General features: G+C 41.4%; 2 protein-coding genes across 2 annotated transcripts; one reads left to right on the top strand and one right to left on the bottom strand.

Moving 5' to 3' along the window:
• The first annotated feature begins 958 nt into the window (after positions 1 to 958).
• On the top strand, positions 959 to 19,175 carry slc45a2 (solute carrier family 45 member 2). The gene is made up of 7 exons (XM_020457367.2): positions 959 to 1,581; positions 4,139 to 4,315; positions 9,043 to 9,401; positions 12,080 to 12,220; positions 13,078 to 13,201; positions 16,910 to 17,115; positions 18,914 to 19,175. The coding sequence occupies exons 1-7, from the start codon at positions 1,110 to 1,112 to the stop codon at positions 19,139 to 19,141; spliced, it is 1,707 nt and encodes a 568-aa protein (XP_020312956.1). The 5' UTR covers positions 959 to 1,109; the 3' UTR covers positions 19,142 to 19,175.
• A 4,758-nt stretch (positions 19,176 to 23,933) lies between these two features.
• Positions 23,934 to 25,354, bottom strand: rxfp3 (relaxin family peptide receptor 3). The gene has a single exon (XM_020457374.2). It carries the CDS (start codon positions 25,234 to 25,236, stop codon positions 24,004 to 24,006), a length of 1,233 nt encoding a protein of 410 aa, XP_020312963.1. The 5' UTR covers positions 25,237 to 25,354; the 3' UTR covers positions 23,934 to 24,003.
• Positions 25,355 to 27,706: the final 2,352 nt, after the last annotated feature.

The raw sequence follows: 27,706 nt of genomic DNA, 5'->3' as shown, positions 1-27,706 counted from the left end.
GTTCAGAAAGTATTCAGACCCCTTCATTTTTCGAGCATAATTCATCTAATCGTGATGGACCACATTGATAAGAATGTTCACTTCCTCCACTCAAAGTAGTCTAGCACGTGACCGTACCTAGCCCTCACTCATTGGTATTTTTTAAACTCTGGAACACAATGTATCTATGTTAGTGACCCTAGGACTCGGGGTCTGGTGAGAATGTGGCCTTTAAATCTGTCTGACGCCTCCCTAGGTTCCTCTGACGTGGGCGGCGGGCATGGTTCCCATGAGAACCCCTGGGAATTGCCTCAATGTCTCACATGACTGAGGCAGGGCAACTAGCTAGTGTCTCATGACAAATACTAACAACGTTTTAGAATTTTAATACATAGAGGAAATAACTTGCTCAACTGCCAAGGGTACATCCTTGTCTTTGGGCATCCAGTTAATGCATCCAGGCTTCTCTTCCAGGAATTGTTTACTGTAAATAGATTGGCTGGCCATCCTCCTCCATCCCCCCTCCACTCTTCCATCAAAGGGTTACAACTCCTTTTCTCCCTGGGGATCACATGCTACATCACTTGATCAACCTGATGTGCACACGAGCAGACCAAAAAAGAGCCCTTGTGAGCAAACTGCATAAAAACAGGAAAGCAAGGATTCAGATACGCATGCAATGTAACATGTTTTAGCAGAGTAGTAAATAAATCTCTTGTCATTCTCCTGTCATCCAATTCTCTCTGTTAGGACTACTGAATTTCTGGTAATCCATCAAGTGATAATTTCATGGAACACCACATTATTCCAGGAATAATTTTGATGTAAAGGAATATAGTGTTGTGAGATGGGGTTAAAAAGCCACAATCCTAGTCACGTGCTTAAAAAGAAAAAACTGAAAGTTGAAACTTCATTCATCTAAATTAAACCAACAGCCACACCCCATCTCTCCTCCAATCTCCTCAGCCTCTCCTCTCCTTGCCTCAGATCAGGACTTGAGACTACTTGGACTCATTGCTCAACTATGCAGTAGAGAATTAGCTTGAGCCAAGAAGCAGAGATTGGGCTGTTTGCCATTGACAAGCGGGCTGAGCGCTACAACCATACAACCTCCATCTCCCCCAGTAGCTATGTCCCTCCTCACAGGGGACCAACCCCAGCCATGCAGGCTTCCGGAGCCCGGAACACACATTACAGGTCTGGGCTGTTACTCCGTGGGGAGTGTGGACTGTAGGGAGTCTACGAAGGAGGACTACTTGGACAGTATGGAACCCGTTGTGTTTGGGGTGGTGGAGCTTCCGAGGCGGTCTCGGGGGAGGTTGCTGCTGCATGGCATGGTGATGTTTGGAAGGGAATTTTGCTATGCGGTGGAGGCAGCCTTCGTCACCCCGGTGCTGCTTAGTGTCGGACTCCCTCAGAGCTTGTACAGCCTTGTGTGGCTGATCAGCCCCATCCTGGGCTTCCTGCTGCAGCCCATCATCGGCTCGGCCAGCGACTACTGCAGGTCCCCGTGGGGCCGACGGAGGCCCTACATCCTCGCACTGGGGATTATGATGCTGGTGGGCCTTACCTTGTTTCTAAATGGAGATGCAGTCATATCAGGTAAGAGCCCATGGCTATCAGGCATAGTGTTCTACAAATGTATGTGAGAACTAGTCTATGTTTTTTCAATAGTTGTCATGGAGTTGGGTAGCTTGGATATGAGAAACCAAAATACTTTCACTGTAACATACGTAGAATATTTAATTTAAACTTGTGCTTAATTAATGGGCTGTTTCAATGTTGATAGAAAATGTGAATATTTGTTTTAACGCCCTGCCCGAGCCACCCCTACCCTAAGAAAAGCATGAGGGTATCACGCTCTGAACTCAAACTGCTAATTAAATTATCTGAACACCAGATTATTTTGCTCAGACTCGGTCTGAGATAGTCAAACTAATTAACAAACTAATTCAGTTATTGCCAGAAGAGGGCAATAACTGAAAACGAAGAATGATAATATTACATATTTACAGACATATTTACGTTACTGCATAATTTAGATGTGTGTGTGTGTGTGTTTGTTTATCTGGCTGTTGAATGTGTTTCATAACCATTAATGAGAGGGTGCCTTAGTGTGTCTAGACAGAAGGGTCAAATGTTCCTATTATTTTGACTGAACTGTTTCCCTTCACCAAGTTGATTGCACAAGATGTTCAGCAATTATTTCAGATAAAAACATGCTGGACACAATCCTGAGTCTCAAGGGGAAAACTAACTATCATCGTCTGCAAAGAACAGAAATGAAAGACATATGGCATATCTTTACACCTCTGCAAATACTGAGACGTACACTGAACAAAAATGTAAAGGCAACATGTGAAGTGTTGGTCCCATGTTTCATGAGCTGAAATAAAAGATCCCAGAAATGTTCCATATGCACAAAAAGCTTATTTCTCTCAAATGTTGTGCACAGATCCCTGTTTACATCCCTGTCAGTGAGCATTTCTCCTTGCCAAGGTACTCCATCCACCGGACAGGTGTGGCATATCAAGAAGTTGATTAAACAGCATGTTCATTAAACAGGTGCACCTTGTGCTGGGGATAATAAAAGGCCAATCTAGAAGTTTTGTGACACAACACAATGCTACAGATGTCTCAAGTTTTGAACCGTGAACTGTAACTCAGTAAAATCTTTAAAATAGTTGCATGTTGCATTTATATTTTTGTTAGGTGTATAAGTTCGGCCTGTGCCTCTTTTCACAAACTGTTACATCCACTGTTGTTTATGTTGTTAATTTTCATGTCCGTCCATGAATTTGAGCTTTCTGAAAAGGGATTGTTTAATTTATTGGGTCAGGTCTATGGTTAGCTCATAAGACCTGGGTCAAAATACATATTTCAAATACTTTTAAATAGTTGAGCTGTGCTTGTGTATTGAAAAGTATAAATTTAAGTAGAATAATACTACAATATGGAAATGCATTCTCTCCATAAGGGCTTGGATTGGATTTCTTTTTGCAGCACTATCGTACGTTGATCTGACAACCTAACTTTTTGTTTTCAGTGAATGCCTTCATTGTTGGTTTCAGTTATGCCGGATTTCACCTTCTTTGTAATAATACTGTACAATACAAAGTGTGACCACTTTTGTTAAGATGATTATTTCCATTCTTCAACACTAGTAAATGGTAAAACGGGATCTGTGACAATGCACACCCTGTGTGTTAGCTACTGTAGTGTACAGGACAGTATATGTAGATACAATGGATAAAACAAAGCTTTGAGGAAAGTTCTTGAATTTCTCCAAGATCAAAACGTCGGCCTCAATACATCCGGCATGCCTAATACGACTGCAACACAACACCCAACTGGGATTTGTAATGGGATTAGTAATCACCCAAATTTAAATACGGCTGTGTAGGTTTTTAATTCTGCTGCAATCTGTCAGCCAATTGTTTCTCACTCAAGATTAAGGACATAATTCTGTTTGTTTGTGCTCCGCCGTGTGCACAACATAATTATGACAATTATTCTGATTGATTTGCTACAGTATCTCTTTTTGATGAGCATCAACACTAGATACTGTGATTACCTATACAAATGTTGTACACAGTGTCAGATTGAGGATATTAAACGTACAATTAAGTAGGAGTTGTTTTTCTAGCCAGACAGAGCCACGCTGGCAATGTTTTGTTTCAATTTGAGTTCATTTTCTTTTTAAAGACCAAAAAAATAAATAATCATGTGCCCTTTGAACTGTCCTTGCATTGTGTTGAATCAAAGGAATGTGGTTTCAAACATGCTGTTAGTGGCTATATGGTGAATGCATGATTGTATTAGCCCCCGTCGATCTTGACGAAACCGTAAGAACCAATGTACTGAAACTACATGATCTAAAGGGTTTGATCAAGTTGTACACAAATCCACTGTTTACCTCAGAAGCCTGGGAAAATATGTCTCATCGCGTCTGTAAATGTCAGCTGGGCCAGTGTCTGTCTTGAAGTTAATGGATGAGCGAAAGAGGTACTTCTTAAGGCAAACTGACATGATTCAGCTGCTACGCCTCATCCTAAACAAACACACAAAAAAGCATTCCGAACTATCTGTTATTGAAAGTGGATCTAGTTGTAGTAATCCGTAACTTGAAGTAAACTTCTGTCTTTCTCCTCTTTTGCAGCGTTAGTACAGGATAGGTCATTGAAGAGGATATGGGCCATCGTCATAGTCATGTTTGGAGTGGTGCTATTTGACTTTGCAGCAGACTTCATCGATGGGCCAGTCAAGGCCTACCTCTTTGACGTCTGCTCGTACACAGACAAGGAAAGAGGACTGCACTACCATGCCCTTCTCACAGGTAAGAAAAATATTATATAACCTCCCTCCCACTAGTCAGATTCAATATTGTTTGAGTGTTAGGCTCTTACTTTTATGCTTGTGGGAATATAGAAATTCAAATTGGTCGGCAAATGTGGAGGTTCATTGCTTTATTTGCTGCCCTTATTGATATAGGTTTGCTTTTATATTCATATTATATGTATATTTTCAGAGTTTTGTTATCATGTAGTTAATGTGATTGTTATGGAATAAGAAAACTGGCATCCCAATCTACACTCCTTTATTTGAAGTTATTTTAGACAGTGCATGTGAGGAAGCCGGACTGGGATCACTGGCTCAGTGCAGAGTGCATGTCTGGGTGTGGGGAGGAGAGGGTCCCTGCAGCACGGAGTGCATATTCACATGTGATGTAAATACCTCTCAGTATGCTCTGTGCTTTTAAGTGGCTGTTTAGTAACCTGGAGCCCGGCCCTCAGAGCTCACACAGTGAGTGAGTCAGTCAGTCAGTCAACAAGCGCGTGAGTAAGTATTCGAGTGTGCTAGCGAGCGAGTGCGTGGACTCAGCTGATGGCAAGGGAAGCCGGCACGGGGTGGTGTGAGCTTGTTCAGTACGTTCTAATCCAGCAGATTCTCAGTCATGTGTTGGAGTCATGAGTTGGAGCTGAGAGAGGGAGGGGAGGCACATGACCTGCTAGTCACCGTAGCCCTGGTATGTGGAGGAATGTGTGTGTGTTTTCTTGATACACAAGAATTGGCTGTTATGATATTTCTCTTTTGTACTGTTTTATCATTGCAGTCACACGACTTAAACATTACAAAAACGCCCCAAACTTAATTTTGACTATCCTCACAACTCAAAAACTTTACTAGCCTGTGAATTTAGAGGTGATGAAATTGAGAGTCAATTAGTGGATAAATGCATGAAAATACACAAATACATACACTACCGTTCAAAAGTTTGGGGTCGCTTAGAAGTGTCCTTGTCTTTGAAAGAAAAGCACATTTTTTTGTTCCTAAAAATAACATCAAATTGATCAGAAATAGTTTTTATGGAATATCTACATAGGGGTACAGAGGCCCATTATCAACCATCACTCCTGTGTTCCAATGGAATGTTGTGTTAGCTAATCCAAGTTTATAATTTTAAAAGGCTAATTGATCATTAGAAAGCCATTTTGCAATTCTGTTAGCACAGCTGAAAATGGTTGTTTCTGATTAAAGAAGCAATAAAACTGGCCTTCTTTAGACTAGTTGAGTATCTGGAGCATCAGCATTTGTTTGTTCGATTACAGGCTCAAAATGGCCAGAAACAAACAACTTTCTTCTATTCTTGTTCTATTCTTGTTCTGAGAAATGAAGGCTATTCCATGTGTAAAATTGCCAAGAAACTGAAGATCTCGTACAACGCTGTGTACTACTCCCTTCACAGAACAGCACAAACTGGCGCTAACCAGAATAGAAAGAGGAGTGGGAGGCCTCGGTGCACAACTGAGCAAGAGGACAAGTACATTAGAGTGTACAGTTTGAGAAACAGACACCTCACAAGTCCTCAACTGGCAGCTTCAATATATAGTACCCGCAAAACACCAATCTCAATGTCAACAGTGAAGAGGCGACTCCGGGATGCTGGCTTTTTAGGCAACCACAAATTTCTTAACAAACTATAGTTTTGGCAAGTCGGTTAGGACATCTACTTTGTGCATGACACAAGTCATTTTTCCAACAATTGCTTACAGACAGATTATTTCATTTATAATTCCCTGTGTCATAATTCCAGTGGGTCAGAAGTTTACATACACTAAGTTGACTGTCCCTTTAAACCCCTTGGCTTTAGAATCCTCTGGTAGGCTAATTCACATCATTTGAGTCAATTGGGGGTGTACCTGCGGATGTATTTCAAGGCCTACCTTGAAACTCCGTGCCTCTTTGCTTGACATCATGGGAAAATCAAAAGAAATCAGCCAAGACCTCAGAAAAAAATGTATACCTCCACAAGTCTGGTTCATCCCTGGGAGCAATTTCCAAACGTACCACGTTCATCTGTACAAACAATAGTACGCAAGTATAAACACCATGGGATCACGCAGCTGTCATACTGTTTAGGAAGGAGAGCATTCTGTCTCCTAGAGATGAACATACTTTGGTGCGAAAAGTGCAAATCAATCCCAGAACAACAGCAAAGGACCTTGTGAAGATGCTGGAGGAAACAGGTACAAACATATCTATACCCACAGTAAAATGAGTCCTATATTGACATCACCTGAAAGGCCGCTCAGCAAGGAAGAAGCCACTGCTCCAAAACCTCCATAATAAAGCCAGACTACGGTTTGCAACTGCACATGGGGACAAAGATTGTACTTTTTGGAGAAATGTCCTCTGATCTGATGAAACAAAAATATAACTTTTTGGCCATAATGACCATCGCTATGTTTGGAGGAAAAAGGGGGAGGCTTGCAAGCCGAAGAACACTATCCCAACCGTGAAGCATGGGGGTGGCAGCATCATGTTGTGGGGGTGCTTTGCTGCAGGAGGGGCTGGTGCACTTCACAAAATAGATGGCATCATGAGGTAGGAAAATTATGTGGATATATTGAAGCAACATCTCAAGACATCAGTCAGAAAGTTGAAGCTTGGTCGCAAATGGGTCTTCCAAATGGACATTGACCCCAAGCATACTTCCAAAGTTGTGGCAAAATGGCTTAAGGACAACTTATTGGAGTGGCCATCACAAAGCCCTGACCTCAATCCTATAGAAAATGTGTGGGCAGAACTGAAAAGGCGTGTGCGAGCAAGGAGAGCTACAAACCTGACTCAGTTACACCAGTTCTGTCAGGAGGAATGGGCCTAAATTCACCCAACTTATTGTGGGAAGCTTGTGGAAGGCTACCCGAAACTGTAATGCGCTGCTACTGGTGGCAGAGAAGTCAGGCGCAGGAGAGCGGAAACTAATTTACAACGGTTGTTTAATAACCATAAACCACCGTAAACCGAATAATACAATAGATGGGTCAAACAAAACCCAGTAAATACCAGCATACCGTGCACAAGCACTACAACAAACAATTACGGACAAGGACATGAGGGGGAACAGAGGATTAAATACAATTGATGGAATTGGAACCAGGTGTGATGGAAGACAAGACAAAACCAATGGAAAATGAAAAGTGGATCGGCGATGGCTAGAATGTCGGCGACGTCGAAGTAGTGACAGAAACTTTTGACCCAAATTAAACAATTCAAAGGCAATGCTACCAAATACTAATTGTGTCTGTAAACTTCTGACCCACTGGGAATGTGATGAAATAAATAATTCTCTATACTATTATTCTGACATTTCATATTATTAAAATAAAGTGGTGATCCTAACTGACCTAAGACAGGGAACTTTTACTAAGATTAAATGTCAGGAATTGTGAAAAACTGAGTTTAAATGTATTTGGCTAAGGTGTATGTAAACTTCCGACTTCAACTATATTTAGAATTCAAGGCACACTTAACCAGCATGGCTACCACAGCATTCTGCAGCGATATGCTATCCCATCTGGTTTGCGCTTAGTGGGACTATCATTGGTTTTTCAACCAGGACCTCCAGGCTGTGTAAGGGCTATTTGACCAAGGAGAGTGATGCATCATATGACCTGGCCACAATCATCCGACCTCAACCCAATTGAGATGGTTTGGGATGAGTTGGACCACAGAGTGAAGGAAAAGCAGTCAGCAAGGGCTCAGCATATGCAGGAACCCTTTCAAGACTGCTGGATAAGCATTCCTCATGAAGCTGGTTGAGAGAATACCAAGAGTGTACAGAGCTGTCATCAAAGGGTGGCTACTTTGAAGAATCTAAAATATATTTGGATTTGTTTAACACTTTTTTGAGTACTACATGATTCCATATATTTTGCTTGCATGAGTAAGTGTGTCCAAACGTTTGACTTGTACTGTATGTCCAGAGAATGCGGACACATTTGATGTAAAATCCTAGTTAGACGTCCTCGAAATTGCTGCATAATTTATGAGAAGGTTTGTGTTTCAGGTTTCTCAATGTAGGATGCTGGTGTAAGAATTTAGGGAACAGACAGTAGTATGTCCAGATTATAGGGATATGTCTGACAGAACAAGCCACTTATCTGTGTGCAGGATCGTACTCCGTGACAACGCATTTATCACAACATTACTCCCAGCTTCTCTGAGATCACCCAGCCTAAACGTTACATTGTGACATGAGCTTTAAATTCAGATGCAAGAAGCATTATTTTATAAATCAGACACTGTATTTATTAAATACAGCCCACATTATCTTCCTTGGAAAATTCAAAACCACCACAGGCAAAATGGTCTCAGGTGGACTAGCGGTTAGAGCGTTGGTCCAGTAACCGAAAGGTTACTGTTCAAATTCAGATCAGACAGAGGTGAACAATCTGCTGATGTGCCCTTGAGCAAGACACTTAATCCTAATGTTAAGACTTTAGCCGTGACCCCACTCCCAGAGGGTGTCTCGGGAGTTTGCATATGCCAAAAACACATTACCAATTCACACGTGTATGATACATACTTGTACATGTGTGAAATAGGACAAATATAACCACCCTCCAAGTTATTATTATTAATGATGAAATGTTTTTGAAAATATTCACTACAATTCCTGGATTGCAGATGCCATCTGATGACTGTGCTATGACCAATGGCCTAGGACCCCCACCAACTGACCTGATAACCAATCTCTATTGTGCCTGTTGTCTGTTGTAGGGCTTGGGGGTGCCTTTGGGTACCTCGTGGGAGCCATGGACTGGGGTCACTCGTCCCTGGGCCGACTGCTGGGGTCAGAGTACCAGGTCATCTACTTCTTCTCTGCTCTGACCTGGATGGTATTCCTCACCGTGCATCTCTTCAGCATCCCAGAGACACCCCTGGCCAAGGACATTAGCTTGGACGTGTTGACCCCCAATGCCCTCCTCCTCCTCAGCACACACAGCAGCAGTGGTGGCTATGGATCCTTGCATGGATCAATGTCCCAAGAGTCGGAGGCAGACCTCCGGCCTCGTTCATTCTCTGCCCTGGGGGAAGCCAATTCCGTCACATCCAGTGCCAAGCAACCCAACAAAGAGGTATGTCAAAGACACACCATGAAGTCTAGTCTGGCTGACCTTCTCTATGAGATCCTGACTTTGATACCAATACTGTGTTTTACAGGTAACAAAACAAAGAGATCAGTCTATGAAACTACACACACTAATGGAATGTCAAATCCTTTGAAACACGTCCGTGTTTAATGGCATAAGTGTTTATTAAGAAGAATGTGATCACACTGTAGAGTAATCTTAATGTACACTGAAGCATACATGCTTTGATTTAGGGTTTTATGTTCATATCTCATGGCACTTCTATGGCACTTGAAAAGAGGTGACTACCTCTCGAGTATCTCCTTGGGTAAAAGCTCTTGATTTCCTCGTGAGGAGATATGTAATTATATACTATTTACACAGTATAGTGTGACCTTTGTGTTTTCTGACACATGTCTCACTAAACCGTGCTCGCACGCAGGCCCTGACCCCCAGGCTCCAGGCTCTGACTTTAGGTTTGTCTTTGATAGGTTAAAGCCTGGGAATTATGTCAAGTACTTATGTATTAGTAACAATGACTCTGTTGTATACTGATAATGCAGAATTAATACTTGAGCTTTAAGTATGAGAACAAGTTGTTTATAAAGCCATGAGTGTCAATACTCTCAATTATTAGACTACGCAAACAGTCTGGGTGTGCATATCTCTCATTGGACCATTGTGAGTGGTCTGTGTCCTTAGTCAAATGTGGTATCGCTGTGTGAGATATGTGCTTTCACGTTTCTATGGTGTAGCATTGCTCTGGTGTGTGGCAATGGTGACCATTCCACAGGCATTGCCATAGTAACCACATAATTAGTATTTTACAGTATTTCAATGTGTACAATTTCCATATATGGTTTGGATGGAGGAGAGTGGACAGAAGGATTGTTAGAGGACAAGGGTCATGCAGTTATTTAAAGAAGCAGGAAACAGTAACTAGTGTCTGTCTGTTCCCAAACCCAGTGTTAATGGAGGAAACAGGTTTTCTTAGTTACCAGCGTCAGCTGGATTACATGCATGGTTACCTTGATGCTGATTAGACCAGGCAGTCATCAGGTCTGGCTAGAGTGTAAAACAACCACTAAAAGGTTGCAATGTCACCTCACACGAGAAAGCCATTTAAACCATCATTGTACTGTACTGTGGCAGTGGCAGATCTAGCTTGTAATCATAACATTTCAAACTATAGAAAAATATATACAAAAATAAGACTAATAAATATCAAAAAGAAGTAACAAACACAAATGTTGATTTGGCACTCGAGCATCAATACATTACCCATCCCCCAACACTGTCAACCAAGAGTCAAGACTAAACCAATTCACCTTGGTGGTGTGCAGACTGGTTTTATATTATCCTTAACGATTTCGCACAAACCAGACAAAAATGCAACAATATGTCTGTGAAACTATATATTATCAGTATTATGAATTAATTATGGTTTATCTGGTAGCAATTTCGTAGTGTGACTGATTTTACTAATTGCATTAGTACTGTACAAATTTAGAGGTGCACATTTTGATAGATTCTCCCGCTCCCCCTACCTCGGGCTTCCAGTGGGGAGACCTGATGTCAACCTACCCCCACCGCCTCCCCATCTCATACTTCTGAGTGAGAGACCTTCCCAGGCAGTAGCCTGCCTAGCTCACGAACTAGAATCAGGGCGCCTACTCCGACAAGGTTAATTGACCCACAGTCCCACACGGTGACATGATATCATTGACATGACGTGCAAATGAGTGATAGAAAACCGATCGCGCAAATGTCACCATTCCTAATTTTTTGGTGCGGCCCTGTGCCGGCCCTGGCAGGATGCCACCCAGGGCGGCTGCCCATGTCGCCTCTACCTAAATCCGCCACTTGCTACAGGTATAGGTAGCTCAGCCCCTGGAATGAAATGAATTACATGACCTCTAAGGCTCAGACAGCCATTGAAACCAGTGCTCTGAAAGAGACACATTGAAACCCAGACTAGTATTCAACAATCTAATTCAGCGCCATAAAAATGGAAATGTAATGACTGTATTCATGCCCAGCGTGTAACTATAGCTGCAAATGAATTCTGACTGACTTTTCAGTTATTCAACATTTTATGAAAAGAGACAGGAATGATTACTGTATGTTCTTAGTTGATACTATTCCAGCAGGCAAGGGTCCTCTATTATCACAGTAGTCAGACAGGGTTCTTTGGTGCAACCATAGACTTTCATATTCTATTTCGATGGGTACAGCCACTTTACAGGATTCCTAGAAAATGTTGATTGGGAATTTATTTGGGGATAATAACATTAGTTATTGTATGCTGTCAGGCCACGCTGTGTACATTTACATAATATACAAAAGCTTTCAATCTGAGAAGAACCTTAGTTACTATACTAAACCAGAACATGATTAAAGAAATTGAACACACAGTACATTTCATTTCACCCATTTCTTTAATCCCTTGTCCTTAGTTTTTTTGCCCCTCTGTTCCTGACTTGTTAAAACAGGATTTTTGCAGGATAAGGCTAGTATATCTATCATTAGCTAAAAGCCTTCATCTGACCTCTTTCTTTATTCTTATCTGACCCCCTACTGTTCCTTGTTCTTTTTTAATTCCCTCTATTCTGACCTCCTGCTGTTCCTGTGTGAGTCCTTCTGAAGTCTCATGACCTGACCCTGTGTGTTTCTCTGTACTGCAGCAGAAGAGGATGACTCTGAAGTCATGTCTCCTGGCCATGATTAACATGCCTAGTCATTACCGCTGTCTCTGTGTCAGTCACCTGCTGGGTTGGACTGCCTTCCTCTGCAACATGCTTTTCTTCACAGACTTCATGGGACAGGTGAGAAGAGCAAGAAAGAGAGAGATGGAGTGAGAGTGTGTGTACGCGCGTGTCTGTTTCTGTGTCTGTGCGGCGGGAGGAGTGGGTCGTTCGTTCTGTGTCGCTACCATTAAACATTAAACTAATGCTATCACTCATGCACTACTAATGATTACTCTTATTTGACAGTGGTCATTAACGAAGTGAATCTTTTCACTCAATTTAAATTGTCATGTCTTTAACGTTAGGCGATAGCAAAATGTTCGCCATCGTGTTCATTAATAGGCTTCCTTTATTGGTTTAGCTCCATCACAACAAACCCTGATTGGTGGGTAGTCTCTTGTCACAGCATTAGCTGATTGGTTTTGTGTGCTCAGATGAATTGGTCTGTAATGACAGACAGGCTTTATAGTGATCACGTCTGATCTGGATGCTACAAGCACTCACACAGGCCACAGTTACATGGTGGTCATGGTGAATTAGTGGTTGCAGGCAGACTGAGGCAGATTGAGCAGCATGCCAGGCGTGAACAAAACCTGCTTCGGCTGTGTCAACAGAGAGCTGTGGCACAGAGATGGCTTATGATGTTGATACAGGCTTTGGCAGCTATATGATAACAAATGGGATGGAGCTTGTTAACTGTTATAAGCTACTGTACAGCACATGCACTATTAAGCAAATGGATCATAATCGTCATCATTATCCATCACTTCATGCAGGCACTAGCTTTTATCTCAATCCTCAACACCCATACCACCACTTTTATTGATTATTTGTGGGGGTGACTTTGCCTCCATTTTGTATGTGATTATCACAATTATCATACTTTGTCATAACTTGTGTATAATAATGGTTGAGTTGATTGTGTGTGTTGACAGATTGTGTACAAGGGCAACCCATATGCGGACCATAACTCCACAGCCTACGAGCGGTATGAGAGGGGGGTGGAGATTGGATGCTGGGGTCTCTGCATCAACGCCGTCTCCTCTGCTCTTTACTCCTGTAAGTCGTATCGCAGCAAGCATAATACATTATTGGAGTCAGCTAATGTCCACAACATGTGATTTAGCTCGAGGCCCCCTTTCTGATTTTCTCTACTTGCATATTTTTGATACTGAATGTTATCAGATCTTCAACCAAAACCCAGTATTAGATAGGGAACCTGAGTTTAAAAATAATACATAATGGAACCCATCTCATCCAAAAAGTTGACTTAAGTTTGCCAAAAAGCACCTGGATGATCATCAAGACTCTTGGAAGTATGTTCTATGAACAGGTGAATCAAAATGATAACATTTTGGATGACATGGGTCCCATTATGCCTGGTGAAAACCAAACATTGCATTCCACAGTAAGAACCTTATACCAATGGTCAAGCATGGTGGTGATAGTGTGATGGTTTTGGGGATGTGTTGCTGCCTCAGGACCTGGACGACTTGCCTTAATAGAAGGAACCATAAATTCTGTGTTGTGTCAGAGAATTCTACTGGAGAATGTCAGGCCATCCGTCTGTGAGCTGAAGGTGAACCGCAGCTGGGTCATGCAGCAAGACAATTATCCATAACACACAAGTCTACATGAAAATGGCTAAAAAGCAACAAAATTGAAGTTTTGGAATGGCCTAGTCAAAGTCCAGGCCTAATCCCAATTGAGATGTTGTGGCAGGACTTGAAGCGAGCAGTTCATGCTTGAAAACCCACAAAGTTGCTGAGTTAGAGCAGTTCTGCATGGAAGATGGGCCAACATTCCTCCATGGTGACATGAGACTAATCAATAACTACAGGAAGTGTTTGGTTGCAGCTAAAGGTGGCACAACCAGTTTGTTGAAAAACCTTTTGCAGCGATTACAGGCTTGAGTCAAGCTTGGCACACCTGTATTTAGGGAGTTTCTCCCATTCTTCTCTGCAGATCCAACAGCAGAGATGGTTGTCCTTCTAGAAGGTTCTCCCATCTACATAGAGAAACTCTTGAGCTCTGTCAGAATGACCATAGAGTTCTTGGTCACCTCCCTGACCAAGGCCCTTCTCCCCCGATTGCTCAGTTTGGCCAGCTCTAGGAAGGGTCTTGGTGTTTCCAAGCGTCTTCCATTTAAGAATGATGGAGGCCACTGTGTTCTTGGGAACCTTCAATGCGGCAGTCATTTTTTGGTACCGATCCCCAGATCTGTGCCTCAATGCAATCCTGTCTCAGGAATTCTGTGGACAATTCCTTCGACCTCATGGCTTGGTTTTTGCACTGACATGCATTGTCAACTGTGGGACCTTATATAGACAGGTGTGTGCCTTTCCAAATCATGTCCAATCAATTAAATTCCCCACAGTTGGACTCCAATCAAGTTGTAGAAACATCTCAAGGATGATCAATGGGAACAGGATGCACCTGCGCTAAATTTCGAGTCTCATAGTAAAGGGTCTGAATACTTATGTAAATAAGGTATTTTTGTTTTGAAATGTAAAAAAAAAAAAATTCCGCTTTTTCGTTATGTGGTATTGTGTGAGGAAAATTGATGAGGAAAAAATTCTCATTTAAGCCATTTTAGAATAAGGCTGTATCGTAACAAAATGTGGAAAAAGTCATGTTGAATTGTTTAACACATTTTTGGTTACTACATGATTCCATATGTGTTCTTTTTTTCATAATGTTCGATGTTATTCTACAATAAAGAAAATAGTCAAAATGCCTTGAATGAGTAGGTGTGTCCAACGTTTTGACTGCTACTATATATATACACAAAGAAATGTCAATAGAAAAACACGTAAAACTAAACTAAATACAGCTAGTTTTCTGTTTTTCCAGCTTCAGTCTGAAGTGAGTGTGTCCTGTGGGAAGGTTAATCTTCACCCCATTCGGAGGTCCTGAGTGCTCTGGAGCGCTAGCGTGTCATGGAACACACCTTCCACGTTATTCATTATTTTCCATAGAACGCATAGCCACTCATTGATTATCCCCTACTTAATTCTACTTAATTTTTTTTAACCTTTATTTAACTAGGCAAGTCAGTTAAGAACAAATTCTTATTTACAATGACGGCCTAGGAACAGTGGGTTAACTGCCTGTTCAGGGGCAGAACGACAGATTTGTACCTTGTCAGCTCGGGGGTTTGAACTTGCAACCTTCAGGTTACTAGTCCAACACTCGTAATCGTCAACCACTAGGCTACCCTGCCGCCCCATGCAATCTCTTGGACACTTTCTGTGTTCTTATACTTAACCAATAATGCACGGGGGGGTGTGGTATATGGCCAATATACCACGGCTAAGGGCGGCTCTTATGCACGGCTTATCACGGAGTGCCTGGACGCAGCCCTTAGCCGTGGTATATTGACCAGATACCACAAAACTCTGAGGTGCTTTATTGCTATTATAAACTGGTTACCAACGTAATTAGAGCAGTAAAAATACATTTTTTGTCAAACCCGTGGTAGATGGTCTGATATACCATGGCTGTCAGCCAATCAGCATTCAGGACTCGAATCACCCAATTTATTAACAGTAGTATATAATGTAACAAAAAATGCTTACTTGGCAGTACCAGTCCACATACTGTTTAACCCTTCTGTTGTGTTTGTTTCATGTTAATTCATTCTGTGTTCCCGGTCCAAAATGACCGCCCCAATATAGCTGATTATAAATCTATAATAATACATATATTATCACCTAATGTTGTGTTAGATCTTTTTATCAACTTAAGTTATTGTGAACATTACAAGTTTTGAACTTCTATTTGCTATTTATAGCCTGTAGGCCTCATTGACCTGAGCTCCTACAACTTGTTTTTGAGTAAAAAAATATTTTAAAAAGCAGCATAATGTATGGATTATTTTGACTATAACAAATACTCAGATGAAACATATTGTGCTATTTATCACAGACTACTTTGTGTCAAAGTTTAATAAGGACTCTCTCCTCCTCACCAGTGTCATGATCAAAGATATGATCAAGAGCCTCACATACAGTGCATTGTTTGGTCATTGTGCTGCCACAGAATGAATTGTGAGCAAGGCCTCAAAAAAGCTTTATATACCAGAGCTGCGAGAAAAGTTATATTTATTATTGAAAAAATGTTGCGATTGTTTGTGAGAATGCCAACAGGTGTGGTTCCTGTGGGGGAAAGATTCTATTGAGAAAAGGTTCCCGTGGGGGTTGCCATGGAAGGTTCCCGTGGGGGTTGCCATGGAAGGTTCCCGTGGGGGTTGCCATGGAAGGTTCCCGTGGGGGTTGCCATGGAAGGTTCCCGTGGGGGTTGCCATGGAAGGTTCCCGTGGGGGTTGCCATGGAAGGTTCCCGTGGGGGTTGCCATGTGTGTGTGTGTGTGTGTGTGTGCTCAAACACACATGCATGTGGGGCTCTGGGAATGGAAGTGGGTTCATCTGATGACTGGGCATGTGCTTGAACTCAATTTTATACACTAATTGTAGTCTCACCCATTCATTGTCCACAGGTGTACAACAGTTAAATAAATAAAACACCCAACATTTTATGAAAATCATCTAAATGTATTTATTGTGTTCAGATGACCTTTGTGGACAAAGTCATGGAACCTTGTGACAATTAGATTAAATTAACTACATTTTTCAGAGAGAAAACGTATAAATAGTTCCAATTTGACCGGAACACGGCAGAAGGGTTAAAGCTGAAATCGCTCTCTCGCTCTCCCTCTCACCCTCTCTCCACCCTCCCCTCCTTCCCTCTCTCTCTGATGTGTCTGCAGATGTCCAGAGGCTGCTGCTGCCCTACATCGGTCTGAAGGGGCTCTACTTCGTAGGATACTTTGTGTTTGGTCTGGGCACCAGTCTTATCGGCCTGTTCCCCAACATTATCACCACCCTCATCCTGTGCAGTGTCTTCGGAGTCATGTCCAGCACCTTGTACACCATCCCCTTCAACCTCATCTCAGAGTACCACCGCGAGGAGGAGGTCAGTTCCCTCTCTCTCTCATAGCCTGGTCCCAGATCTGGTTGTCCCACTACAATGACCATAGGAGTTGGCAAGACTGCACAAACAGATCTGGGACCAGGCTACTCTCTCACACCTCAGATAGTTGGAACTGAGTGGATAGTGGATAGTGGATAGTACATTCTGAGGCTGCAGCAGCTTAAGTTACAAGCTACTAATGTGTAGTAGTTGCGAACCTCATCCACCGCCTGTCTGTAGCTCATACATGGAGTGATGCACATCTGTAACTTGAATACTCACCATGTGTCAGGTATCACAGCTCCCCTTTTCACTTTAGAGTTACTTTCTAATTCTATTGATTGATTTTGTCTTTATTCTGTTTTCTGTCCAGCGAGAGTGTCATAAATCACTTGTATACAAATGTATTCCCACTAATAGGTTGCTTTCTCTGGAACACTTGAATGTCATTCAGGGGAAATAACTTTGTACCCACATTTCTTTTGAATTGATTCCCAAACTGTCTAAATCAATACCGATCACCCTTCCAAAGAAGAGCGTATTATAAGACAAGGAGTGGTGAGGAATGGCATCCAAATGTGTCTTAATATAGTGAGATGATGACAGAGTGGACGCTTCTGATTACATTACCACTTCCCTTCACCATCAGATGGGTGACCTTCTGTCCTCCCAACCCCCATCTCCACACTCCTCATGAGCATGACTCTTTGCCAGGCCATAGATCCCAGCTATCTGTTGAGCTTGTCAGTGTTGGTCAGCATGGGCCCCATGCTAAGAGCAGGTGTGCCATTCACAACAGACAGGCTTCTCAAACACCCTCCCCTGTCTCTACAGACAGATTGGACAACCTGTTCCTTTCCTTAACGCTGATGCTCAACAGGCCTCGCTTAGACAAGCTGCTGTTAGTGCTTTGGCTAAGCAGTGAACACCCTTTCGTTATGTAAATAGAGAAAGGCTTGGCTTTGGATGGAAAAAAGGGATTAATGAGATTCAGTTTAGCCAATCTGCACTTCACTTTGGATTCAACACATTCTGTCAGCTTCAGTAAGAGCATCTCTGGACAGCGCTCCATGTTTAATTGTGAAAATAGTACACATATATTCTATAATCTCAGGAAGTGGGGAAAGTTTTAATCCAAATCATTTAGATTGATGAAACGCACATTTTATTTCAATGAAAATGGGAAAGTTAGATTAAAAAAAAAAAACATATATTGCTTTTTCATAGGCAAGTGATATGCTATCCACATGAGAACATCAATTCAGCAATGAAGACCCCAAATTACTAACTGTAGTCCAGTCTGCCAATGCACGACCAAGAGTTAGGGAAAGACTCATACTGCATAATCAAACAGATGGAAGATTACAACAATGTCTCCAACTGACAAAGCAAAAGTGTTTTCCACCATTGTATTTTTCCTTCATATCACTATCATGTTCATGTCTGTTTTTCCACTATTCCCCTCTGAAAGATTAGTCAATTACACTAATTTATATCAAACCAAACATATCTTGTTTCAGCTCCATTTCCTATCAATCTATTAACTCCCTTTAGAGCAGGACATGAAGGGGATTTGTGTTAACTAGTTTATTGATTTGGAGCTGAAGCATTGCTTGTAATTCTGTTTACTAGGCTATGTTCACAAAATACTTCCCCAGCTGCTCTTGTCCTTGTGATGTGTCACAACAGGTTACATTTCCTTTAGTTTTACAACATGTTCTTTCACAACGTGTCATATACTGGGTGGACTGTATGTAGCAAGTAGCATTTCTGAAATGGATTCTTCCTGTTGTGACACCAGGTGCAGAGGAAGATGGGGAAAGGGAATCCTGCAGGACAGGATCGAGGCACCGGCGTGGATTGTGCTGCTCTCACGTGTATGGTGCAGCTGGCTCAGATCATCGTGGGGGCGGGACTGGGGGCATTGGTTAACATGGCAGGAAGTGTGATTGTGGTGGTCCTATCAGCGTCGACAATGTCTCTAATTGGCTGTCTGTTCATCGCCCTCTTCATCAGATACGTGGAATAACCTCTTAATAAAGATATTTACTTATAGCCTTTAACATTGTCTCCCTCTTCCTTACAACCCATAAAGGTGCTTGTAAATGGATTAAAAGCTTCTTCATATGCTCTTGAGCAAGGCAAAACAAACTGTGCAGATCAATGTGTTCCACTCATCCTCCCTATGTTCCCCATTTGCTATACCAGTAGATGTTCTAAAAAATATGTTGGTGAAGACAGATGGGGCATACTAATGGTGTGCCCTTAGGCGAGGCTTTTAACCAATATAAATCCATCTGTATCAAAGTCGAAACTGTGAGCCAAGTTGCCCCAAATGAATTCTGTCAAGCACATCACTCAAAATTGAATTCATTGAAACGAAAGAAGTTAGAAATCCTAGACGTTATTTCATGTGGGTTTAACTCCTTTGAAACACATGTGCACAGAAGCATCCCACTGGGCAAAAACTGGTTGAATCAACATTGTTTCCACATCATTTCAACCCAAAACTTTGATGTGATGATGTTGTCGCACTGTGTTGTTGTTTTTGTCATACTGCTTTGCTTTATCTTGGCTAGGACACAGTTGTAAATGAGAACTTGTTCTCAACTGGCCTACCTGGTTAAATAAAGGGGGAAAAAATAAATCATTAAAATAAAAAAATGTACATGCGAAAAGTAATCAATGTAAGGGATTTTAATTTATTTTACCTAACTTTTTACCTAAATCCAATGACATGGTGAAATGTTCTGATGATTTCATGTTGAATTCACATTCGTTGACAACTCAACCAAATGTTAATCAAAACTAGATATTGAACTGATGTATTGTAAAGTATATAATGTGGTATGTATGCACAGAGGTGCAGTACAGTGCCTTGCAAAAGTATTCATCCCCCTTGTCGTTTTTCCTATTTTGTTGCATTACAACCTGTAATTTAAATAGATTTTTTATTTGGATTGCGTGTAATGGACATACACAAAATAGTCACAAAATTGGTGAAGAGAGAAAAAAAAAAAACTTGTTAAATTTTTTTTTTTTAAACAGTAAAGTGGTGCTATGAAGCCCCTAAATAATCAATTACCTTCAGAAGTCACATAATTAGTTAAATAAAGTCCACTTGTGTACAATCTAAGTGTCACATGATCTGTCACATGATCTCAGTATATACAGTTGAAGTCGGAAGTTTACATACACTTAGGATGGTGTCATTGAAACTCGTTTTTCAACCACACCACAAATTTATTGTTAACAAACTATGGTTTTGAAAAGTTGGTTAGGACATCTACTATGTGCATTTTCCAACAATTGTTTACAGACAGATTATTTCACTTATAATTCACTGTATCACAATTCCGGTGGGTCAGAAGTTGACTGTGCCTTTAAACAGCTTGGAAAATTCCAGAAAATGATGTCATGGCTTTAGAAGCTTCTAATAGGCTAATTGACATCACTTGAGTCAATTGTAGGTGTATCTGTGGATGTATTTCAAGGCCTACCTTCAAACTCAGTGCCTCTTTGCTTGACATCATGGGGAAATCAAACAAAAATCAGCCAAGACCTCAGAAAAAATTGTAGACCTCCACAAGTATGGTTCATCCTTGGGAGCAATTTCCAAATGCCTGAAGGTACCACGTTCATCTGTACAAATAATAGCACGCAAGTATAAACACCATGGAACCACGTAGCCATCATACCGCTCAGGAAGGAGACGCGTTCTGTCTCCTAGAGGGAAAGTACTTTAGTGCAAAAGTGCAAATCATTCCCAGAACAACAGCAAAGGACCTTGTGAAGATGCTGGAGGAAACCGGTACAAAAGTATCAATATCCACAGTCCTATATCGACATAACCTGAAAGGCCGCTCAGCAAGGATGAAGCCACTGCTCCAAAACCGCCACAAAAAAGCCAGACTACGGTTTGCAACTGCACATGGGGACAAAGATCGTACTTTTTTGAGAAATATCCTCTAGTCCGATGAAACAAAAATAGAACTGTTTGGCCATAATGACCATCGTTATGTTTGGAGGAAAAAGGGGGAGGTTTGCAAGTCGAAGAACACCATCCCATGCTTTGCTGCAGGAGGGACTGGTGCACTTCACAAAATAGATGGCATCATGAGGTGGGAAAATTATGTGGATATATTGAAGCAACATTTCAAGACATCAGTTAAAGCTTGGTCGCAGGTGTATACAGTTGAAGTCGGAAGTTTACATACACCTTAGCCGAATACATTTAAACTCCTGACATTTAATCCTGGTAAAAACGTCCCTGTCTTAGGTCAGTTAGGATCACCACTTTTTTTAAGAATGTGAAATGTCAGAATAATAGTAAAGAAAATGATTTATTTCAGATTTGATTTCTTTCATCACATTCCCAGTGGGTCAGAAGTTTACATACCCTCAATTAGTATTTGATAGCATTGCCTTTGAATTGTTTAACTTGAGTCAAACGTTTCGGGTAGCCTTCCACAAGCTTCCCACATTAAGTTGTGAATTTTGGCCCATTCCTCCTGACAGAGCTGGTGTAACTGAGTCAGGTTTGTAGGCCTCCTTGCTCACACACGCCTTTTCAGTTCTGCCCACACATTTTCTATAGGATTGAGGTCAGGGCTTTGTGATGGCCACTCCAATATCTTGACTTTGTTGTCCTTAAGCCATTTTGCCACAACTTTGGAAGTATACTTGGGGTCATCGTTAATTTGGAAGACCCATTTTCTGAAAGGCCCCAGAATCTGCAACACCACTAAGCAAGGGGCACCATCAAGCAAGCAGCACCATGAAGACCAAGGAGCTCTCCAAACAGGTCAGGGACAAAGTTGTAGAGAATTACAGATCATGGTTGGGTTATAAAAAAATACGAAACTTTGAACATCCCACGGAGCAACATAAAATCCATTATTTAAAAAATTGAAAGAATATGTCACCACAACAAACCTGCCAAGAGAGAGTCGCCCACCAAAACTCACAGACCAGGCAAGGAGGGCATTAATCAGAGAGGCAACAAAGAGACCAAAGATAACCCTGAAGGAGCTGCAAAGCTCCACAGCGGAGATTGGCGTATCTGTCCATAGGACCACTTTAAACCATACACTCCACAGATCTGGGCTTTACGGAAGCGTGGCTAGAAAAAAAGCCATTGATTAAAGAAAGAAACAAGCAAACACATTTGGTGTTTGCCAAAAGGCATGTGGGAGACACCCCAAACATATAGAAGGTACTCCGGTCAGATGAGACTAAAATTGAGTTTTTTGGCCATCAAGGAAAACGATATGTCTGGCGCAAACCCAACACCTCTCATCACCCCAGAAAACACCATTCCCAGAGTGAAGCATGGTGGTGGCAGCATCATGCTGTGGGGATGTTTTTCATCGACAGGGACTAGGAAACTGGTCAGATTTGAAGGAATGATGGATGCTGCTAAATACAGGGAAAGTCTTGAGGGAAACCTGTTTGTCTTCCAGAGATTTGAGACTGGGACGGGGGTTCACCTTCCAGCAGGACAATGACCCTAAGCATACTGCTAAATCAACACCTGAGTAGTTTATAGGGAAACATTTAAATGTTTTGGAATGGCCTAGTCAAAGCCCAGACCTCAATCCAATTGACAATCTGTGGTATGACTTAAATATTGCTGTACACCAGCGGAACCCATTCAACTTGAAGGAGCTGGAGCAGTTTTGCCTTGAAGCATGGGGAAAAAATCAGAGTGGCTAGATGTGCCAAGCTTATAGAGACATACCCCAAGAGTCTTGCAGCTGTAATTGCTGCAAAAGGTGGCTCTACAAAGTATTGACTTTGGGGGATGAATAGTTATGCACGCTCAAGTTTATAAAAAATATTGTTAATCTTCAAAGTGGTAGGTATGTTGTGTAAATCAAATGATACTACAACCCCCCCCCCAAAAAAAAATCTGTTTTAATTCCAGGTTGTAAGGCAACAAAATAGGAAAAATGCCAAGGGGGATGAATACTTTCGCAAGCCACTGTATATCATGTGGTATGTATGCACAGAGGTGCATTATGTAGTGTGTTCTGCACAGAGGGTTATTGGCAATGATGTGCCCCTTGCAGTGCTCTTTCAGTTGTTCCACTTCCAGGGAGAGTGAGTATGTGTCTGTCAACTGCACACCTTTCATAAGAAACTCTACAGATCATCCCTGCACATCGCTCGCATACCCATCTTTCCTAGAAGCAATTAGCTCAGAATAAAGGACTTGTCACTGCTGGTGTTTGCTCCTATTATAGTGACGATCTCTGTACTACACCTCTAAAATGAACTCTAAACGATGTTAAAGGACAGGTCATCCACATGAATGTGAGAGGAGAGGCTATGATAGCCCGTTTCATTTCCACCTCAATGACTGATTTATAACTTCTTTGCACAACTGAAATAGATGTTGCCCCCCACTGAACACATTCCCCACAGGTTAGATCTATAGCACTGTGATTATAAAAAGGCAACGCAAGTAATTAGGGATGTAAAACTCATGAGCATGTGTAGGATCTATTTACCACATCATTCACCAGAGAGGTGAATGTCAAGATTGTCTTTATTTTGATGTGTCACACATATACATTAAAGCCTACAATGTACAGATTAATTAACCAACTGGCTGCTTTTATACATTAATGATTTGCATCTAAATACATTTTGAACAGCCTTTATTCAGTTTTTGCTTCAAACAGTCGAGAGCATGCCACTTCTGATTGATGCGTAAAATTGACAAAATAGTGGTGATATAAATGAATAAATACATATATAAATATACATTGAATAAATAAATCGATCAACACAGCAATACATTCATTCAAATAATTAATAATAATAATTCATTTTAAATCGACTTTTAAATCGGCATCATAGACAGCTTGACAAATGTATTAGGACAGGCTACGTACTGTTCGGGAGCATATCGTTTCTCCCATTGTAAATAACAACACCAGGTGGATAGAAAACCAAGGCTGGCTCTGCCGGACAGAGAGCTAACGGAACCATCCCATGGCCGTGCTCGTCCTGTTCCGGCTTGGTCACTGCCGTAAACGGTCTCATGTTGGTCACCGATGGAGACGTTATTTGCCAAAAAAGTTTTTTCAAAGACTTTCTGAACTCTCTTCTCATTAGACAATACAATATGGGGTTTAGACAGCTGTTGGAGTGCGCCAAACAGACAGACACTGGGAATACATATGCCTGCGTGGTGTAATATGCCCAACTAAAATGCACAACGTTGTGTTTTATAAGAATCCCCCAAGCCGTTAGTGCCTGGTTGGGCAACCAACAGAGGAAAAATGACAGAACCACTATAGTCACTGATTTAGTCACTTTGGAGCGTCTTTTTGCGGTGGAGGTGTTCACGTTCTTGGATGTGATGAAGCGCAGAAGGAGTAGGTAGCAGACGGAGATGATCCCCAGCGGGATTAGAAACCCGATCAGTACTTTTTGGCTATGGTAAAGTCCAAGCCAAAATTGTGCGTCGACAGTGTCTGGAAATTTAACAAGACACAGTTCCTCGTTGGAGACAGTCGCCGTTGTGGAAAACACCGCATGGGGCAAAGCTGCGAATATAGCAGCAACCCATATGACAATGCTCATAAAGCCTGCGGAGCAGCAGCGAGGACGGCGCCGCCTGCTATTGAGCGCAGAAGCAACGGACCAGTATCGTGCCACACTCATAGCAGTCAGGAAAAACACACTTGCGTACATATTCATCGCCGTCACGTAAGACACTATCTTGCACATGGCTTTTCCAAAAAGCCAAGTGAAGTCCAAAGCGTTCTCTATTGCCCAAAAGGGAAGAGTTAATACAAACTGGAAATCGGTCACTGCTAAACTCGTCACGAAAAGGTTAATTGACGATTTTTTCCATACTTGTTTAGACTTCATTAGATATAAGACAAGGATGTTTCCTATCAACCCCAAAGCACAGACCACAGAGTAAATCACAGAGATGATTATTCTCAGGACGGCGGATCCATCCCCCACGAAATCAAAGGACTGATTCGTTTCATTAAGCATGAAAGAGAAGTTCAACGAAGAAACAGAATAGAATCCGGAACCTTCCTCGGCAAGTTTACCCTGCATCTCCGACCTGAGCCCAGCACTGCTGCCGTTAAGAAAATCCATTCCATGCTCTGCCAGTTGCCTTGGATGTTATGGGTATCCCAACGGTTGATACGCACCTGCTGCAGCCTCGGCAGTCTCCCTAAATCCCATAGGTAGTGTTCTTGTTGCAACGTGCTAACACACAACAACCTGCTAGATGTAAAATCCACTTTGAAATGGTCGAAACCCGATCCCAGATGACAACTGCCAGAAAAGTACAAGTGTTTTCATACATGTATCCATTATCAAGTTTTGATAGAAAAACTAAACTTACTATGATTCTTTTTTTAATAAATACAATTTATCATGCGAAAAATCATATGGTGTGACCAGTTATATTATCAAGACAACATGATGGGACACTTCCTCTGAGTGTTTACTGTAATATGACTTGAAATGATCTGCTGGGGACGCATTATAGTCAAGCGTCTTCGCGGGGATTGGACAATATGCCTTTCACGCATGTGCACTTACGGTCCGCAGTGCTGATTTCGGGCAGTTTATTTACTGTGCATGAGCAACAAAGGATCTATCAAAATCAAATAGCTTCTCCTCTGCTCCCCATTACAGTACATATTTAATGGAACGACAAGGGAGTCCTAAACCATTTGAGCTCATGCATTAATCATAGGCCAATGATTGGTATTACTCTGCCATTATTTCTGGAGAGCTCCATATCACCTGCAAAACTTCAATATATTATAAAATTAAAAGTGTGGTTTCAATTCCACTGCCACATTATCCACAGTTGTGTGAGAGAGCCATGCTTTCCAGTCGGGCTTCCACTAGGCTACAAAATACACCCCCCCCCCCCCCCCCCCTTTATTTATGATATGTATATATCCATTTTTGTACACTCTCCGTCATCCACTCTAAATACATTTCTGACAACTGTTGATGTAAAATGCCTTCATTAATTGACTGATTGTGCAGTGAGAGAATATATATATTACAACCTGTAACGATCTTACACCACCATGGTAAATCACCACGTCACTCAGTTGGCAATCATTATCTTGATCATCCTCACCTGTTTTACACCTTGACACTGTATAATTAACACTGATGCTGCCAGCTGCTGCCAGTGTTCATTTGAAATTCCGATGAAATTATTGAATTCACTCATGAAGTGGTAATTTGTTTGTTTAATTCAATTCAATTGCCACAATCTCCAAGTCATGGAATTTGAATTGAGTTGGAATTAGACTCTATGGACTGTTTGGATTGGAAATTAATTGGAATTGTTAAAACATTTAATCTTTGGATTTGAATTGAATTGGAATTCAATATTTGTAAATTTCCAGTTAATGGATTAATGCACTTAGTATCAATATTTAACTGCATGATTTATTTTAAATCATTTCAAATTTTATGTCTATATTTCCAGTATAGCTAAGTTGTCTGAACAGTGACATGATCAGCCTAAAAGCCTGAGGGAATTTAATTCGAATAGGAATTTGTGGAATTATTGGGGATAATATTGAATTGGGGTTGAATCTTGAAATTTACCTCACAATGGAACTGCGAGTAATTGAATTATCTCTGAATTCAAAGACTGACCTGGAATTTGAATTGAATTGAATGGCATTTACAAGGAGAAGGAATTTAATTACAATTTAATTTGTGAAATTATCTCCAACCCTGGCTGTTGCATCTGGATACCTGCACTGTACTGTATGTACATGGTACCACCTCCTATATTGGATACAACCTGTAACGATCTTACACCACCATCGTAAATCATCACGTCCCTCAGTTGGCAATAAAGGATTTTCTCTCACACATTATTCACATTCACTGCTTGTGTTATTCCATTAAATTCCGACCTCTCTACTCTCTCTCTGCTTTTTACATTTCCCTGAGTAAATGCCACGTGATAAGGAAGCGCGAGGACTGTAAATATTTCCAAGTGCTACAAGTCCTACGGTTATGTATGCACGAATGACTCTACGTCGCTTTGGATAAAAACGCCTGCTAAATGGCATACATTAATTAAAAGTCAATATTCAGATATACTAAAGTTAATATTGTCACTGTTAGAGTCGAGAGAAATCCTATTCATACATCTGATGACTTTACTGACTATAAAAGTGGTGAATTTATGTGATCGGGATCCTCATACAAGCATGTACCTGGGTGGTCGACGCTCAATATTGTGCACCATCTAAATGTCAACTTTCAAAGATACTGTATCAAGTTAAAGCTCGCTGCTGTTTGGGCAAGACACCACAAGGTGGCACTCATCAGTTGACTGCTTTTATTGAAGAGTCAAATTGAAGCTATTCAGCAAGTCTCCGCACAGTTATTAGTATGCATGCAGAATGATCTGTGAGAATGTTTTTATTTATTTATCTACTATAGTGAGAGTCTGGTAGTTGGGGTGAGCAGGGTTACACGCATGGTTTTAAAAGGATTATGAAATCTGATAGAAGTCGTACAGTCTTGAAAAGGGAAGACATCAGATGCTGACAACAACCATACCATCAAAGGA

Source organism: Oncorhynchus kisutch, linkage group LG23 (assembly GCF_002021735.2).
Source record: "Oncorhynchus kisutch isolate 150728-3 linkage group LG23, Okis_V2, whole genome shotgun sequence".
NCBI classification, from domain to species: Eukaryota; Metazoa; Chordata; class Actinopteri; order Salmoniformes; family Salmonidae; genus Oncorhynchus; species Oncorhynchus kisutch.
The sequence above is the reverse complement of the archived record's forward strand: the minus strand, read 5'-3'. Positions and strand labels throughout refer to the sequence as shown.

Excerpts from the sequence above, each read along its gene's own strand:
- slc45a2 (XM_020457367.2), top strand. The coding sequence starts at position 1,110 with ATGTCCCTCCTCACAGGGGACCAACCCCAGCCATGCAGGCTTCCGGAG. Across the intron at positions 9,402-12,079 it reads CCAAGCAACCCAACAAAGAG|CAGAAGAGGATGACTCTGAA; the intron begins GTATGTCAAAGA and ends TCTGTACTGCAG. Across the intron at positions 17,116-18,913 it reads AGTACCACCGCGAGGAGGAG|GTGCAGAGGAAGATGGGGAA; the intron begins GTCAGTTCCCTC and ends TTGTGACACCAG.
- rxfp3 (XM_020457374.2), bottom strand. The coding sequence starts at position 25,236 with ATGGATTTTCTTAACGGCAGCAGTGCTGGGCTCAGGTCGGAGATGCAG.